Below are 20,085 nucleotides of genomic sequence, written 5' to 3'. Positions count from 1 at the left end.
GTAATCAACTTTGTTTGATTTACTCAAGAACCGATAAAAGATATCCGTTTTAATGACATTCAGAATAAATATTTGAATTGCAGCTAAAAGTATTATTAAGAAGTATCATTTTTTTTTACATAAGATCTATCGAAGTACAATAGCAACGTGATTTTTTTTCTGTATTTACTTTTTATTTTTGCTTATAGACTATTTATACATATTAGTTGATTACATTCCCAGATAATATTGGTCTTATTTATATATCAGAAACAATGAGAATAATTGAACTTGGGCTTTGCCTGTAGAGGGAACTGTTTTTAGCCCGGAATTTTGCTATACTTCGAATAAAATTTGAAAATTTGATTAAAGGAAACTGGACATGATATTATTTTATGGTCTCTAACTGTTTTATTATTCATATTATATTTGATTTATATTAATTTATACTCTGGTAATTGACTACTACTTATTTATTAATTGTAAAATTTGTTTTAATGGTTACTGGGGGGAATTCATACTTTCTAATAGATTGTTAGTTACTAATAAATCTTGATTACCATAATTTAATATCGACTTAACCGAACTGGAAATTTGGACCTGCTAAACAAGTACTGCAAGGCTCATATAGTAAACAGCGTTGTATGAAAATTTTAAAGAGCGTTTTGCTGTGTCTTATGCAGTCTTGGTCAGATCAAAGTAAAACCAGTCGGCTCAAATTACGGAATACCTACAATAGCCCAGTAAAATAAAAAGACAAGAACAACAAACAGAATCCATGTATAGCTCTATCATGTTGTAGTTGAAAAACAAAGAATAGGCTTATACAACCCGTCTGATGCCCGTGAGCGAACCTTTTTTCTTGTAAATCCTTTCAATGGATTCATGGCTGAAATCCTATGGAGTAAAAGCGACCTCTTTCAAAACATCTCGGTGTATAGCTTATATATTGGGGAGGGGGTGACCAGTTTATATTATCTCACACTTTCAATAATCTCGTTTCCAAATGTGTAATTTTATGACATACTTACACTGTTAACTCCAACATTTCATTAATATTTCTAGTAATTTTGTATAATTATGCTGTTTGCTTTCGTTTTTATCGTCAAGTCGGGCGCTGTTAAGCAGTTAGCACCGTTTTTTTTAGATTCGCCTACCTTCGTTATATTTTTTCCTGCGTTTTTGTCTATTTTGTTTGGACTTTTAATTTTTGATCACACATTGACGTTCATTGGATTTTATGGATACTATCATATTTGTGAAAGTTTTGTGACTTTATATCCATTTTCTGCTGACATTAAATTCTTGCTTTGTCTGTGTTGTGAGTATACCCTGAATGTACAGTAACATATTTAATAAACATTTGTCAACACGCTAACTACGTATGTAACACAGCGTTCGTGAGGGTGTGTGTGTGTGTGTGTGTATTTGAGTTTCGTCAGACGTGTATCAATAAGATATGATTATTTAAGTCTGGGACCGACTTTTAACATCACCACCCGAAAGACGTGAGGCTCGAACCTCGAACCTCTGCATCAATTTGTAACATCCCCACATTGCTTGGATTACAGGCGCACGCCACAACGCCCAGTTCGGATGGTTCGGACATTGATTGTTTTAGCCGGCATTGTTGTGTCCGGGAATGCCATGGCCATGTATAATGGACAATAGCCACCCTCCGGACAATAGATCCATTTGCTATTCACGAGAGGAACTTTTAAAGTTTCGAAACCTACCCCAACCAAGACCTCGGTTTGGACCAAGACGTGTTTTCCAATATACAGACTCTTGGATGTGCCCGCAAACGAGGTCGTCGCGCAGGAAGAAAGACTCACCGGGTCAATTTGGATTGTTACCTCGAATCCTCGAAAGCAGATCGATCCTCCTCTATTTATCCGACCATGGACCTATTCGTAATAGGTCCATGATCCGACCAAGGACTTTAAGCTACTTCAGTAGCATTGAGAAGAATGGCACATGTAAGAATTCTGAACGCTGGACACCGAATCTACCTAAATTCTATCTGTGCAATGTCAGATCTCTGAACAACAAGTGGTTATTACCCAGGAGAATATGCCCTCTTGGTGCATGCTGTTCTCAGGACACCTACCATACCATGTAACTATCATAATAAAGTAGTGAAGGGAGTCACAAGACCATTGCCAGATTCAAGATTACGAGAATTCGGATCTTTTATCACGGTCTGTGATTGGTATCCGGTCCTCAAGACAGTCATCTGTCAATGAAAAGACTGACTTGTTCTACAAAATGATGAATTGTATGAATGATCGTTTCTTACCGACACGAGTTGTAAAGATGCACAGCTGTGATAAACCCTGGATGACTCCTTCAATTAAAGCACTTAAGAACCCTAAGAAACAGTAGGGTCAGGCAACAACTGAGATGTAGGACTCAAAAACTTCGACAAAGTGCCATCCCTTACCTTATTGACTTATTGAATTCTATGTAACTGAAAATTCTCATAATTTTTGTCAAGATTTTGATTACTTTGCTTTAGATAATTACTTTTCCAATACCAAACTGAGCTTAGATTTTTCTCTCTTTTTCGTTTAGTCCGGGTTATAACTGAGCAAGGTGCCACTTGGAGAAGGAGAAATTTTCATATAGTGCCTCTAGACCAGTTTTTTACGCTGAATATGAATATATGAGGTAAACAGGCTGTATCCTGAAAATTAACCTGTGAGGGCGCTTTTTTCAAAATGGCCGCCATATTTTCCGAGAATTTGAATTTTCGTACATAGATTTTGACATAAGCATTCAATTGCCATAAATTTAGTGTCATATGAAAGCCAAATAAATTTCTACAATTTGGTACTATTTATAGGGGATAAATAGGTCATTTGGCTGAGATTTTAAGTAGAAAACTGCATTTTTTGTAATTTTTTCCCAAAAATTAAAAATTTCACAAATACATGATTTTACATAATTCTATGAAAATTTAATCAATTACCTTGAAATGTTTCTGAAAACTTTATTGATATACTATTATCCTGTGGATGAAATTTCAATTCTGTATCATTCTTTTTAGCAAATTTATAAGCTATCAAACTTGAATACTTCAATTTCAGAAATGTCGCTTTTTGTATGCATTTCCATAGATTAATACGTATAACATGTATAATGTATAGTTAAAACTTAAATGCAATTATGTCCGCTAGTTAATCACTTGCAGAGTTAAGAGTAGGCTTTTCTCTATCAGCTACATAAAACAAAATGTTGGCACATCGAAGCCTAACATTTTCAGGGGGTGGGGGTGTCGAAATCCTCCTCCCCCCCCCCCCCGTTGCTATATCATGTATATTGCCTATTATTTTGTTGGAAAAATAACTGTTTTTTTTTGGAGCACCCATGGAGGCAAAAACAGGCATTTCTGCTATACAGTACAGCCACTTTGATTGCTTCGAAACCACTTAGGTAGGCTTTTTTCTACCAGCTATATCTAAAGAAGTGGCACATTGAAGCCTACCCCTCTCGGGGAGGGGGAGCTTTTGCTTAATATTGCCAATTTATTCGAAAATTCACAACATTGAGGCCAAAAAGCGATTGTGCTTTGTTGTACACCCCATTTTATTGATTTGAGACCACTTAGAGAGGAAAGAGTAGGGTAGAGTAGAGTTTACCAGCTACATAATAAGCGCTGGCACATCGAACCCTAGCCCTCTCAGGGGCTGTCCAAGTCAACCCCCCCCCTCCTCTATATCATGTATATTGCCTATTTTATTGGATACTTCACCATTTTCGAACACCCATTGAGGCAAAAGCGCGTTATATGTATATAGTACAGCCAATTCTATTTTCTTGCAATGACTCGGAGAAGAAAGAGTAGGCTTTGCTATATCAGCTGTAAAGAAGTGTTGGCAAATCGAAGTCTATCCCCTTCAGAATGTTCGAGGGCTGTAGAATTTACCTCACCAATTTTCGGTATTTGACTATCTATTAGACATTCACAATTTTGGATCACTCATTAAGGCAAAAGGGCGTTTTTACTATATAGTACAGCAAATTCTATTTTCTTGCAATGACTTGGAGACGAAAGAGTAGGCTTTGCTCTATTAGCTCCATATAAAGAAGTGTTGGCAAATCGAAGCCTATCTCATTCAGGCGGCTGTAAAAGTTACCCCACTAATTTTCGGTATTTGGCTACTTGTTGAAAATTCACCATTTTGGAGCCCCCATTGAAGCAAAAAGGCGTCTCTGATATATAGTTCTGCCACTTTTATTGCCTTAAAACCGCTGAGAGAGAAAAGAATGGACTTTGCTTTATCATCTATAAAGATGTGCTGGCAAATAAAAGCCTACCCCCTTCTGGGGTTTGTCGAAATCACCCCCTCCCCCTTTGCATTATTGCCTATTTATTGGAAAATTCACAATTTTTGAGCCCCCATCGAGGTAAAAAGGCATCTCTGATATATAGTTCTGTCACTTTTACTGCCTTGAAACCAATTAAGGAGGACAGCATATGCTTTGCTCTATCAGCTACCTATAAGAAGTGCTGGCACATTGAAGCTTACCCATCTGGGCAGCTGTCAAACCATCCCATCCCTTTTGCATTATTGCCTAATTATTTGAAAATTCACAATTTGTGAGCCCCCATTGAGGCAATATGCACTTCTGCTGTATAAACACCCGATTTCATTTTCTTGAAACCATTTAGAGAGGAAGAGTTTGGAAAGTAGATTCCCCTCTTTCAGCTATATATGTCGAATTGCTGCCATATCGAAGCCTGACCCACTTCAGGGGACTATAAATGTTACCCCACCTTTTTTACGATTTTTGCCAATTATTGGAAAACTCGCCATTTTGGAGCCCCCATTGAGGCAAAAAAGGTGTTTCTGGTATATAGTAGAGCCACTTCTTTATATATAGCTGATAGAGGAAAGCCTACTCTTTCCCGTCCAAGTAGTTTCAAGGCGGTAATAGTGGCAGAACTATATATCAGAACCGCCTTTTGGCCTCAATGGGGGCTCCAAAATTGTGAATTTTCAAATAAGCAATAATGAAAAAGGGGCGGGGTGATTTCAACAGCCCTCTCATGGGGATATGCTTTTATTTCCGAGCATGTCTTTATATATAGCTGTATAAAGCAAAGCCTTTATTCTTTGTGGTTTCAAGGGTGAAAAAGGCAGAACTATATATCAGAAATGCCTTTTTGCCTCAATGGGGGCTCCAAAATGGTGAATTTCAAGATGGGGGGGGGGGTAATTTCGACAGTCCCCTGAAGGGAGCAGGCTTTTATTTGCCGGCACTTCTTTATATGTGCCTGATAAGGCAAAACCTATTCTTTCCTCCCTAAGTGGTTTCAAGGCAGTAAAAGTGGAAGAACTATAAATCAGAAATGCCTTTTTGCCTAAATGGGGGCTTCAAAATGGTGATTATTTCAATAAATATGCAATAATGCAAAAGGCATGGGGTAATTTCAACTGCATCCCGGAGGGGTAGGCTTTTATTTGCCAGCACTTGTTTAAATATAGCTGATAGAGCAAAGCCTACTCTTTCCTATCCAAGTAATTGCAAGAAAATAAAATTGGCTGTACTATATAGTAGAAATGCCCTTTTACCTCAATGGGTGATTTAAAATGGTGTAATTTCAAATACACAGGCAATAAACATAATATAGAGGGGGAGAGGCTGACTAAGACAGGCCCTGAGAGGGCTAGGTTTCGATGTGCAAGCGCTTTTTAATAATGTGTAGCTGATATACCAAAGCCCATGCTTTTCTCTCCAAGTAATAGCAAGAAAATAAAATTGGCTGTATGATATATAGTAGAAATGCCCTTATGCCTCAATCATGTCAATGGGTGATCCAAAATGGTGAAATTGCCAATAAATAGGCAATATACATGATATAGAGGAGGGGGGTGGGGTGACTTAGACAGCACCTGAGAGGGCTAGCGTTCGATGTGCTGCGCTTATTTATGTAGCTGGTAGAACGAACTCTACTCTTTCAAATCAATAAAATAAATAATAAAGCACAAACGCTTTTTTGCCTCAATGTTGGGTCCAAAATGGTGAATTTCCAAATAAATTAGCAATAAGCAAAAGGGGGAGGGGTGACTTTTGGCTTTCATATGACACTAATTTTATGGCAATTGAATGCTTATGTCAAAATCTATGTACGAAAATTCAAATTCTCGGAAAATATGGCGGCCATTTTGAAAAAAGCGCCCTCACAGGTTAATTTTCAGGATACAGCCTGTTTACCTCATATATTCATATTCAGCGTAAAAAACTGGTCTAGAGGCACTATATGAAAATTTCTCCTTCTCCAAGTGGCACCTTGCTCAGTTATAACCCGGACTAGTTTAAATCTTTCTCATGTTCATAACAACTACATTAACGCACGTTTGCTAATTGTTCTTATAATATCAATAAATTTATGAGTCACACGAGGTTTTTTTTAATTGCCAAGCCTTCCGGAATTTAAATACATTTGTTAGCCGTCCTACACAATGTATGACCTATATACTAACATTGTAATAATTTGTAAACCAGTGGTAAATTATGAACGACATCTCCTTTTATTTTTTTATGAGTGTGATACAATGCGTCGATGCTTCTCTATGTGCAATACTTAATTTTTGATGATAATAATGTGAATAATGAAAATGATAGTAATATAATATTAATAATAATGATAAAAATATTAATAATAATGATAAAAATATTAATAATGAAATCTTAGATTAATTATGATAATGAATCAAATAATAAATGGTTATATAATTATTGTATTACAATGATGATTGATTTCACAATATCGTATGTATGTATGTATTATTTACCCCAGGCATGTGATTGTTGTTTTTTAATGTATTTTGGAATTGTGTTTCTAATTCCCGTTTTTCATTATGTTTTAATTTTTATGTATATTTGTGTATTTGCTTTTATGTCTGAAAATCTGTAATTCGGCCTTTGGGCCGCGAATTAACTTGTTTTGTTCAATAAACCATCCCTACTCTCCTTTTTCAGCCATAATCATTATCAATCATGTGCATCATCCCGTCGACTGAAAATGTTATCTTACTGTATGCAAGAAAGCGATAGAAATCTGTAATGCAATAGACCTTGATATATTTTAGGCGATACATAAATTCACAATGACAGTTAACAGTGACATTGCAAATGATTATTATTTCATGTGCCAAACAAATTATTATTATACGGCACAGGCGAACAATTAATCTATATTGACGATATGAAACTATATTGAATATTTTATACTACATTATATGGCTCAGAAATAAATAGTAGCAATATTCTATGAGTTAGGAAATAATGAATGAATTATAGATGGATTATGAATTATGGCCCTAACAATTGGAATACTTCTAGTATTCCATGAAAAAGCCGTTTAATATAATTAATATTATCTTTACTGTTTATTATTCATCGGACCGTTATAAGCTCCTCCGGTATTGCATAGGTAAATCATGCAGACCAAAATGCGCTTTTTAGTACATCGCTAAACGTTTAAGAAATCGCAGATCGAAGTTATACGGCATTCAATCAATAACGTAAAAAAAATCAATTTACCGCATTTTTTTTACTGGTATCCGGACCACCGGTATTAACCCCACTTAGTATACACTGATAATCAAGACCGATTATGAATCATACGATCCAAATTAAACGAAATATAAAAGAAAAATCATTGCGTGCAAATTATCGCCCTGTCAAGCATTATAGTTGATTCCACTAATGGAGTTGTTACCACGGTTACATAAGCATGATTGAATAGCTACACTGAATTAATAGGGTTAAAATGGGCCTATTAATAAAAAGTATTGGCCAATGCAATAAATAGATAGAAGCCCAATTACATGGTCATTTTGGCGCTTTTGTGGTGATGCTGTCAGTTTTCTCTTGACCTTCCATTCACATAAAATAATCTCGCGTATTTTCGTTACTCCCCATGCATTCCGGCTTGCCATTTTAACACTCTTTCTCCCTCGGTCAGTTTGATAATGGAAATTATGAATCGCTGGTAAAACCACATTCATGACCAATAGATAATAAGGTCAAACGTGCCTCTACCAACATGACCAAAATTATAATGTGTGTTCCTGTGATGACCATTTTATTTGGATCTGGAGTGTACATTCCCATACATAATACCCGGACCCTTTCCTCATCATATTGATATGGTTTCTGGGGATTCTTTAGTTCCTGTCAAATCCAGAAACTATTCCTTTTTTTTGTATGCATGTTATATGGAAAAGGAATTTACCCTGTTTGAATATTTGGAGACATTTCCAAACCCGAATATCAATTTCCAAAATTATTGTCTGTGACCCATGTTTGATATACACAAACATACCTTTCAAATCATGATGAAAGACTTATCCCAATAGGCAAAGATTTTGCAACAAATACAATCTCAACTGTTTAAAAAAAAAAAAAAACAGAGCAAATCAAAATGGGACTTTCGTTGGAGTAAATGCCGCACTAAATAGTTTTCAGTAGACAATGATAAAAAATATTCCAACATGTTTTTGTATTGTCATCGTCCCCAATTTTAATCATAAAAATTAAGCATAACCTGGCACCATGACAACCATAATGGCATCATTTAGCCTGAATATGATATAGCGTAATTGTTAGACTCCTCTAATACATTTTGGGCGGCTTTTGGCAATTTATTTCACGGGTTTCGCCCTTCATGATCACATTCAATATTTATAATGCTTGCCTGCATGGTATCGAGTGGCAGACTATATTCCATTAGTCTCGATGGGCAAGTTGCATTAATCTAATTACACAGGCGTTGCATAACGATGTGAATCGATGCACTATCATGTCGAAAGTACATTAATCTCATCACTTCTTTCCAACAAGATAATCAATATTAGATTGTTTCCGTGACGGGGGAGGGTGTGGCCACTTTCTCACTGGATAGTAAAAGCAGTGCAGTGTCTCAAAACAAACGGTCTTAATATAATAATGATGATGATCATAATAATGATAATAATAATGATAATAATAAAAATGATAATAATAATAATAATGATAATAATAATAATAATAATAATAATAATAATGATATTAGGCATTTATAGAGCGCCATCTATCTAGAAATATTCTATTCCGAGGCGCATTATAATTATTATCATTACCCCGGCTTTAGCTCGAGCTGCCTTTTAGTGCTCGTGCATTCAATGAATTAATCCTTCCGGGTACCCATTCACCTCACCTGGGTTGAGTGCAGCACGATGTGGATAAATTTCTTGCTGAAGGATATTACGCCATGGCTGGGATTCAAAATCAGAAGACCAATCCACTGGGATTACTAATCACTGGGATTACTAATCACAAAGACTAATCACAACGCTCCATATGAACCAAGTCATCTTTATCCATGTGTAAACGAAATTCAGATTTGAGACCTACGACCCAAAATGAAAAAAAAAGAGGGTGAACAAAAAAGGGAGATTTCGAAGAGATGGAAAAAGCAATTGGAATGATTTGCATTTGATCTGTTTACAGATAATTCTTAAACGGATTTATTTGACCGGCGACGTTTTGTTGATATGTGTATATATGATGTGCTTCGTTCAAATAGTTACCCCAGTTATCAAACCAAATGTAAATGGGTCCCTAAGAATGATATCTGCATGGCTCGTTGTTACTGTTGGTCAAGGTGTGTGTAAATAGATCCCGGTCTCATACATTAGTTCGGCGCCATAATCGGGATAGTAATTATTGCTATAATTTAAGCTTTGCTTTCATTGCCTACTATATTAGCTATTTCGAGCCGAGCAACGGCGGTAATCAAAGTAGATCGAATGTGAATGGTCGCAAAAAGCAAAAGAGAACACCATTGCTCAAAATAATATTTACTTTATCATTAAAATAGGACTAGTATACAAAAATCTAAGTGAAAATAAAAATGATTGACTTCCGGAATATTTTACAAAGCAAATATTTTACCAAAATATATTTTTGTGCTGTTGATGGATTTAAAAAAATGATTAAAATAATAATAAACAATAAATACTTCATTTCCCTTATCACTATTATATTGCCAGGTTTATGGTGGGATTCCAATACAATACATAGTTTTCGCATGGAATCAAAATCGGACAACAAATGGACCAAAATTGTGGATATTTTCTAAATTAAGAAAAAGAGAGAGAATGACCTGAGATAATGATGATAATAATTGTAATAATAATAATAACCCAAAAATGAAACTTATTGATGCACGATAGATCATTTGGAACCGGGTTTAAAACCCAGTGATCCAACCCTTTGGTCATGTTGGTAAGGCTTTTAATCCTCATTACCAAGTCACTCGGAGATGATAGAAAACTGTCGGTCCTCTGGTTGATATTGGGCATTCATGCTTCTTCTTAATTCAGGCAAATAACCACCGACAGAAAAATGTACAACTGACATGTCATTCTTTGTGACAATGTGTAACTAAAATTAATCAGAGCCATTCATGATATAAATTCAGTTATTCTAATTCACCATGAGTGATTCTCAACACAGATTAACTTTCATGAATGAATGATTCTCAGTCTTTTAAAAATTACTTTTCTGTTAATATATCATTTCACAGGTGTGTACGGAACTCAAGATGAATACAGATTATTAAACGACAAACTTTCCAACTACAGCAACATCATCAGACCTGTTGCTAAATCATCAGACCCCATAGATGTTTTAATCGGAGCAGCCATACAACAGATCATTGATATGGTAAGGGTTAGAGACTCATTCAGGAAGAGTGGCATGTGTTGTAAAAAAATTATATAAAGTTCTACTTGTTTGTGTCTGATGTTCTGGCAATGCTTATTCCAACGTAAATCAGCAGTGATCGTCACAAATAGGTATTTGTATTCACTTGCTCTTGGTATAAGATCATTACAGAGAGAGTTATCATAGAAGCCAGGCACACGTTTTCGAGTTATTGATATAACTGCACACTTCTTCACATTAAAATTCTTCAACCAGGTTGAAGATCAATCGGATTGTTGCTGGAGATACTGTTGAAGAATGTGATGGTCCATACTTTTGGAAATATCTTTATAAATAACACAGTCATCAGCAAATACCCTCATACTTGACTTTATCTGATCTTGGATGTCATTAACAGATAATAGAAAGAGAGTCGGGCCGATCACAGAGCCTTGCGGCACTCCAGAATGACATTTTTCAATTGCTTGTTATACAATAGTTGCCAGTTGACCAGAATTCCAGCCTCAATCTGCTAATCTATTTATTGTTTATTGATACCTTCATAAGGAGGGGGGGGGGGGGGTCAATAAATTACACTTAAATCAGATATTGACTTTGATTGCAAGTGTAAAAAAGCTGAAATAAAAAAACAATTAAACATTTCTCCCTTCTATTAGCTCGTCGTTTGGCCGTGGTCGTTTTGCAAATGCATTTACTTTGAGTATTTTTTTGTTATTATTCATTCGTCCTTTTTTGTTTTGGGGGGGGGGGGCGGTTGTAGAATGAACGGATCAGTATAGGGAACTTACAGTCCGAGTTGCAATGAAAATCGATAAATAATGATGGAGAATAGAACGAAAAACGGGAAGAGGAAGACGTTAACAAGACAAGAGGGAGAAAGAAAGGGAAACAATGCTAAAGAGAAAGAACGAAATAGATGCACAAAATAAAGAAAATATAAAGGAGAACGCTGGAGAAAGAGAAAAAGAAGTAAAAAGGCAAATGAAGAACTAAAAAAAATGAAGCAATAAAAATTACATGAAAACGGGGTTTTATAACTTGTTATCTTTCAAGTAGAGTACAGAAAAAACGGTATGAAAATCACCAAAATACGTTGGCTTCTGTTTTCTCCATTTATAGGATGAGAAAAATCAAGTCATCACTCTTAACCTATGGATGCGCATGGTAAGTAACTACAGATTAATTTACATTGTAATCAAGAAGAAAAGACGAAGGAGGAGGGTGAGGGGATGGTATACATGCAATAGACAAGGAATGACTATTCTGCGCAAGCACTTAGCAAATCTAAAACTTTCGCCCACTCCTATGCAGCCTTTGAAGTCACAAAAATCATATGTTGCTGATATGTCTGATCACTGATCTGTATACTAAGAGATAAATGTGTCTGATGCCCTTTGATCACGTGACCAAAGATTTAAAAAAGAAAAAAGAAGAAATGGCAAGACCGCAAGAAATTTTGATATATTAAAAATATACAAAAGAAGAAAAAGCACGCCTAAATATTTTTAATTCTACACTCTTAAAAATGTTGGGCAACATACGGTCCACACAACAATTGGTTAAAACTTTATCCAATTCTGGGTAGTTTTACACCAATACTGTGTAGTTTTCACCCAAAGCACACATTATTGGTGTAAAACTACCCAGAATTGGATAAAGTTTTAACCAATTGTTGTGTGGACCGTATGTTGCCCAACATTTTTAAGAGTGTACACCAACATTTCAATAAGTATAAGTGAAATCAATTGATTTCTGCAGAAAGTGATATTTGAGATTGATGTCTACCATTAAACACATAATATTCATAAAACCTTTTTTTATTGATACAGCAATGGTCAGACAGTAATCTGGTATGGGATCCTGCCGACTATGGTAACACATCTGTATTGATAGTACCTATTGGAACTATATGGAGACCAGACATTGTTTTATTTTCCAAGTATGTATCATTTTCATTCTCTGTCTTATTTCACCTCTAGTTGGAGGAGAAGTCATTAACTTGTTTATTGAATATGTTGTATTTCTATTGTTCAATCAGTTTGTTTTGTCTTTGCAAGACCATCTCTACTGGAAAGAACACAGTATCCCAGAGTGTGTGCCACAGTGTGTCACAATGTGAAATCACCTATCACACTTTAAAAGAGTATTTTAACAGTGTCGACCATGTGAGCACGCTGTGAACAGTCACACTGTCGAGATGTCCACAGTGTGAAAATATCTTCACAATATGAACATTTTAACAGTGTGAATAATATTTCACATAGTCCACTATGTGAATACACTGTGATCAAAATGTGTGACAAATTGTTCTTTCCAGCAGATATAACTAACGTTATGATAATAAGGAATGATGGTTGTGTCAAGTATTGTAATTTTATCTCTCACTTGTAAGTTCCTTTCAAACTTCAACAAGTATTAAACCCAATACATTTATAACCTTACCAAGTTACTTCAAGATTATGTATTAGACCATTACCAACTACATGCCCTTGTCGCAGTTCAAGGAACCATATCCTTTACGTCCTAGAACATATGAAAGTAAGAATAGCTTATGACTCTCTACTTAAGTTTGACATTCTGGTGAATTCGGGGGACGAATAAGCCTTTGCCTGGTTGTATATTTTACCTACACATTTATTGATCTTGTAGATGAACAGATGCCTAACCCCAATCAAAATATTAACATTTAAACCACATTATGTAGTTATTTTTGTGACATTGAAATACTATGGTCCGAGTTTTGCAAACTAAAGTCACGTCCTGTTTGCTTCTTTCAATGACAGTGCCGACAGTGGCTTCAGCGGGATGATGCAAACCAGTGCCTCCATTTCTCACGATGGCATCGTCCGTTGGAACGCCCCAGCCATCTACCAAAGCACCTGCAAAATAGACATCACCTACTTCCCTTTCGATGAGCAGCACTGCCGATTAAAGTTTGGATCCTGGGCTTATCATGGGTTTCAGATTGATCTTAAGAATCGGTCCGACAGCGGCGACATCTCTGCCTACATCGACAACGGCGAGTGGACACTCGTCGGTATGCCCGTCAAGAGGAACCTCTTCTACTACGGTTGCTGTCCAGAACCTTTCCCTGATGTTCAGTTCACCGTCATTATTCGCAGAAGGGCCCTCTTCTATTTCATCAACCTTCTCGGACCTTGTGTTCTGATCTCGTTGATCACCGTGTTGGATTTCTTCATGCCTGCCGACGCGGGAGAAAAGGTCACCCTCGGGATCACGATTCTCCTGGCACTCACCGTCTTCTTGTTGCTAGTAGCTGAGACGATGCCGCCCACGTCAGAGGTTGTTCCGTTGATAGGTAAGAGACCAAAATAATTGTTGTTATGCAAGATAACCTTAGGTCTCGGAGATATATACGTCGAAGTGTTTTCTGGGCAACTACTATGTGAGGACAGCTCCTTGGTGACTGGTAGGTAGTCCTGTAAGAAAGAGTTTTCATTGGAAAAAATGCTTCTTCCCAGAAGAGACACAGAGAATCATAATTTCGGAATTTGTTTTGTGAACATCATGCTTATATTGCTTAGTCATGTAATGTTGTGGGGGTGTCGTGGTCTAGTGGTTAGGACTCTCGTCTTTTAATCAGAGGGACGTGGGTTCGAATCTCAGCCGAGGCGTGTTTTCCTACAGCAAGAAATTTGCCCACATTGTGCTGCACGCGAACCAGGTGAGGTGAATGGGTACCCAGTATGATTTATTCCTTGAATGCTTTAGCGCATATATGGCAGCTCAGCTACAGCCGGGGTAATAATATGATACCAAGTATCAAGCGCAGTAGAGTATATGCAATAATTGTAGCAGCTACGCTATATAAATGGAACATATTGTTATTATTATGTAGAAGGGAAAGAATGCTGTTAAACAAACTGTTTTACCAGTGTCTACTACTTCCAAACACTATCATATTTTTTGTTTGATTTTCAGCTCAATATTACGCATGTACCATCGTGTTGGTATCCCTATCTACTGTGATGACAGTGTACGTTCTGAGTCTCCATTATCGACTTCCGGGAACTCATCGGGTGCCACGAGGTATGAAGAAATTTACCTTCAGTTTCTTAGCGCGCATGATGTGCATGGGTAGCTTCATTGTCAACATGGGTGATGACGACAACGATGACGAGATACGGCAGAACAAGCCACACGCTGGGGTCTATGAGAATACCTTTCTTACCAACCTGAATGGGGTAGCCATCATGGATGACTCGGAGAAGAAATCGTCGGAGGATTCTTCGGTAGTGTCCAAGAGGTTCGAATCGATGACCCATGATATAATGACCAATCTGAAGTACATAGTCAAGAAGAAGAAGGAAGAGGACGCCGAGGAAGATATCATGACGGAGTGGAAGTATGTCGCAGTAGTGTTTGATCGTCTTTTTATGTGGGTGTTTACGTGTGCCACCGTTATCTGCACCGTTGCCATCTTATGTCAGCCAAAACCTTTTACAACACCCGACGAAATCTAAAGAACATTTACGGAGCTATCTACTGCATAATGATCTAGAAAGGCAGAAATGACAGTGCTTACTGAGATTAACATATTGATGTATGATGTTGTATTTTCTGAGAACGTCTTGTCAATGTGGGTATAGGGCTACTTACGCTCGTTCCCCCACTCTCGACACACGCAGGGAAATCATCCAGTAGGTTTATAACAAAATATGCTAAATCATAAATGGCGCATGCGTTAGTGATCCAAATGGATGTTTTTATAATTGAACATGGTTGCATAAGGCAACCAGTGGCGCAGCGACACATAACAGTGACGGGTCCAGGGTTTTGAAAAAGAGTGCTTCTGTATGGGGTGCAAAGAGCGAATTTGAAAATAGAGGGCGCAGATGACTTTTTTTAAAATAGATTTAGCGTATCTTACAGCCCTCCTGATTCCGCCACTGCAGAGATAATGCACATGTCATTTGGCTCTCTGTGAACTAATATTGGCACGATGCTTTGACTTTCGATACTTTACTATTCTCTTTCTGGATGAACGCGATACTCGTTTTCATTTTTCTTTGTTCTACCACTTTCTTTTTTTTCTTTTTAAAAGTTAATTTGTGATGTTACTGTTTTTATCTTGACCTGTGTTTGTTCTCCCTCTCTTTCTCTCTCTCTTTGTTAGCAAAAGCACATACTGCTCTTCGTTATATTTGATTTTTTTAAACCTACTCTACTTTTAATTGCACGTGGTTAAAATCACAGTTTATTTCCAGAGGGGCTTACCAATACAAGCTTTGCTAATTTTCAAAATTCATTAATTATCAAAATGTTTTTTGACAGTACGACTTATTCATTTACCGATCACTTTTGTATATTATTTGAAAGTAAAGTATCTATTGTGACGTTTATTATGCTTTGTATATTATGCATGTATATGTTTGTTGTTTTGTTTATTATATAAAAATGGCAATAAAATACACGTAGATTGATTATAGAATTGAATTGACACTTGTAAAATCAATTATGACATTCATTCATTTATTTATTCATTTTCGTTACGCCTGTAATAGTCAGTTTATTTGCTTCATTAAAACGATGACAATTAGCGCATGTGCTAGTGATTGAAATGAATGTTTCGATTGTCGGTTTACGTCAGTTGTTTACAATGATAAGCGAAAGCTCGACGCCCCGAGCCAAGATTGACGCAGCTGTATAATTAAAGCTGTATAATTACTGCCTCTTTATGTACTTTTTTTAGTACTTATCAGCCCGTCAAAATCATTTGTAACATTCCTTTGTAATTATAAGAAAAACTTGAATAGTGTATTTTGTTTTCCTTTCTTGTAAAATGAATTTTTCGGAGACAAGACCGCAGATTATCAACACAGTCACGCATAAGTAAATATGCGTTTCCTGCGTAATAGCATTAGCTCTTATTGGTCAAAGTGAAAAGAATATTCATGCATTGTTTTGTGAGTTTGATCAGACTGGAATGTTGTTTTTAAATTCAACTCATGTATATAAATATGCAATGTTTGTATTACTTACCAATTTTATTATTTTTTGTTTACTAAAACAGAGATTTGTCCAATGCCAACAAGGTGTCTTAAAATTACCTCAGAATTATATTTTAGTTATTTATTTCTTACACGTACGAGATGCGGATTCTAAAAAATTGTCAAGACCACAATCATTGGACGTGTAAGAATTTTTTTAGTAGCTTATAATATTTCAAACATCTATTATGCTCATACATGTCCTAAGTACGCAAATGTTTTGAATGCAAATTTTAAGACGCATTTTTGTCCTTTTTTATTTGTACTTAAAAAGAAAATAATTTTAGCAAAGTACGGCAAACCATGAGGAATATTCAGAATGATATAAAGAAAAAAAAAACAAGAATTAAGTTTTTTTATTGTATTTCTCAAAATATTGGTGTAAGATTTTTTTATATAGAAATATAATTCTTCATTGTGAATTTATTTACACTTTTAAAATGTACGTGAAGCAATGATATTAATTATGCATCTCACTGAACTGCGAATGTCAGTTCAGGAAATCAATTTTGGGATCGTTTTATTCTTATTTAGAAACGTACCATTATGTTGACAGTGGTTTAAGTAACAGTATATTTTAAATTTATATTTCAATCTTTTTTAATTGAATGGCATTTTTGCAAAATACTTGCCTTATTTTTCCGAAAGTCTTTTCACCTTTTTATTTCGCCCCCATTTTTTTATTGGTTCTATATGAAAAATGAAGGTTTAATTTAGCTGTCCAAGTTCCGATTTCATTTTGATTTAGTGTATAAAACTATTCTTACTATAGATTTAACTTATACCTTCTGTGATTGAATCTATTAATTTGAACTTTTTATCTAAAGATATGGGGATCGGTTTCATAAAAACCTCAGATATTTTAACAAGTTTGCAATAACGGATTAAATCTACTAAAATCCATCAATTTAATTGGCTGATAGTAAATTTGTTATATGAAATGTAGATTATTTTGTTATTATAACAAGTCTATATATAAAACAGGACCATGTTGGTTTGGTTTATATTAGATTTAAATACGATGTATTTGATTTTTTTCTGGTATAGTCTGCTATCGACGAACCATTATCCCATGACTTGATTAAGAACGAATAATTCTGAATTTCATTTAAATCTCAATCATATAATTTCCATTCTCTTTTGCTTATGTTCCGTTGAATAAAAATATATGAATGCTTTAGAAAGTTGCAATAATTTGTATATATTGAGAAAGAAATCACGGAAATGGTCCTTCTACTGTGGTAGTTTATCTGTCAAATGACGCAATGTAAACATTACTTGTTTGTATAGTCTATATGATTAATTTTGGAGTTGCTTGTATATCGTCGCTCCATGAGAAAAATAAATTTCTCCAAAACAAAACAAAAACCAAACGACCATGAAGATGGAAGAATTGAAGTATTAATATTCATACCATTATGATATGTAATACAAAGTGTCTATTGTGCCGAAAATATTGTAGAATAGAATTACCATGAACGCGTATATATTTTTATGTGACATTAATCGTCCAGAATTGAGTGAAGAATTAAATGAGAAACAATAAAATAAGGGATTTGTGTCGGTGATAATATATATTGTTATCAAATGAGTATAAAAAGAAAAAGAAAAGAGTCCATTAATCACCCTTAAAATTTTAAAATGACCAAAGGATAGAGAAGAGATAAAGAGAGAGAGGGGGGAGGGGGAGAGAATAGAGGGAGGGAGGGGGAAAGCTATTTGGGTTTATTTTACAAAATAGAAAAAAGTAGAGTAGAAAAGATAGATCAGAAAACTTTTTTACCTTTCAAAATGGGCAAATCATTTAGAAGTTGTTACATGTAGCTGGCAAGGCAATCTGGGTTCATGACAATACTTTTCATGTTCTGATTCTATGGGAACCGAAAATGGATTATCACATTGGAAAAGTTTGGCTAGTGTAACCCCGTCTTCTAGCCCCAACCAAGAGAAATGAGTTACAAAACTTAATACTACAGTTGCTTAAAAGATAAAAATCAATCGTTCTTTTAAAATCGAATTTAACACCATGTTCCATAACCGCCCGACAGATGGTCCATATTAAAAGCCCAAATCAATCTTCATTAATCAATCTGTTAATGAATTTAAGTTGTGTGAAAGTTTAGGAAATTCTAATGATGTCGTATATATTCATAATCAATAAGAGGTTCTAATGACATTAAATCTTACGGAACCCGTCGGGATCATTGATATTTTCCTCTCTGACACCCCCCCTGCTTCAGGGTATTCAAAACGGATTATCTGTCGCGTGTACATATGAGGGTGCTCCCGGACGTTTTGAGGGGGGGGGGGGGTTGTGACGTCAATTTTCAGATAAATAAGAGGTAACTCTACAATAAAACGACCAAAACTCACTCTTTAATTGTACCCATCTTTTCTCCTTTCTTCCCTTTCTACTTTTTTTCTTCTTCACTACACATTGAAGAATCATAATATTGATTGATTGATTGATTTTATTCGTCAAGAATATCACAGGAGATTACAATGAAATTGAGGAAATACCTTGACAGGATATCCCATGAAAGCCGAAAGGCTTATTTCCAATGGGGTCCTATAGTTAGTATAAAACATTAACATATTGTAACAAAAAATATAAACTACGACAAGTACTGGAATATTGGGGGAAAAAAATAAAATACATACAAACATATCCATCAGTCATATAATTTGCAAACATCTGAAGCAAACAATAATCTTCCTAATATGTGAAACAAGATTATATTTTAACATACCCTAATGTATACATTATCTACAATACTAGAAACCAACTGTACAAAATGTGTTATTTTACTGGTAATGCTGTTCTCGGGCAGTTTCCAGTTTTAGGTGATTTTTTAATGCACTCTTAAATTGACAAAAGAATTTAACGGCTTTTATTTTATCAGGAAGAGCATTCCAAGATTGGATGCCATTAAAATAAAAAGTGTTTCCAATATGTCCTTCACGTTTTGGTAATACGAAATTAAAATTACTATTTCGAGTATCGTAATATAATATAGGTGCACCACCATGCTCCCTCACATTCTTTGTTTTCTATATTAGCCAATATCTTTCCATTTCTCTTTCCCTATTTGCAGTTGCAGTGGCTCACCAAGACAATGTTCCTGAGCGGATGATTCATTAATAGAGAGAATCAGATGATTCTAGAATTAGATCTGGAATTTTAAGTGTTGAAAAGTAAAAATGGCCAGGTATTCAGAAGATAAATTCTGATATTCAACAACACAATACAGATACATTTTTAGGGGGGGGGGCACTGAATCCCCACCAGTACGCCATTGTCTGTTTGATTATTGTACTCATTTGTCCACGATTCAATCTTTCATCTACCTTTCTTTCTCCTGATTCAGTCATG

At 35.6% G+C, this 20,085-nt stretch overlaps 1 protein-coding gene across 1 annotated transcript; it reads left to right on the top strand.

The window, feature by feature from the left end:
• Positions 1 to 10,494: 10,494 nt before the first annotated feature.
• LOC129260960 (neuronal acetylcholine receptor subunit alpha-10-like) lies at positions 10,495 to 18,263 on the top strand. The gene is made up of 5 exons (XM_064114234.1): positions 10,495 to 10,701; positions 11,821 to 11,865; positions 12,531 to 12,640; positions 13,485 to 14,020; positions 14,644 to 18,263. The coding sequence occupies exons 1-5, from the start codon at positions 10,510 to 10,512 to the stop codon at positions 15,183 to 15,185; spliced, it is 1,425 nt and encodes a 474-aa protein (XP_063970304.1). The 5' UTR covers positions 10,495 to 10,509; the 3' UTR covers positions 15,186 to 18,263.
• The last annotated feature ends 1,822 nt before the right edge of the window (positions 18,264 to 20,085 follow it).

This window comes from Lytechinus pictus, unplaced genomic scaffold (assembly GCF_037042905.1).
Source record: "Lytechinus pictus isolate F3 Inbred unplaced genomic scaffold, Lp3.0 scaffold_19, whole genome shotgun sequence".
Lineage (NCBI taxonomy): Eukaryota > Metazoa > Echinodermata > Echinoidea > Temnopleuroida > Toxopneustidae > Lytechinus > Lytechinus pictus.
Note: the sequence above shows the minus strand (reverse complement) of the source record. Positions and strands in the feature narration are given on the sequence as shown.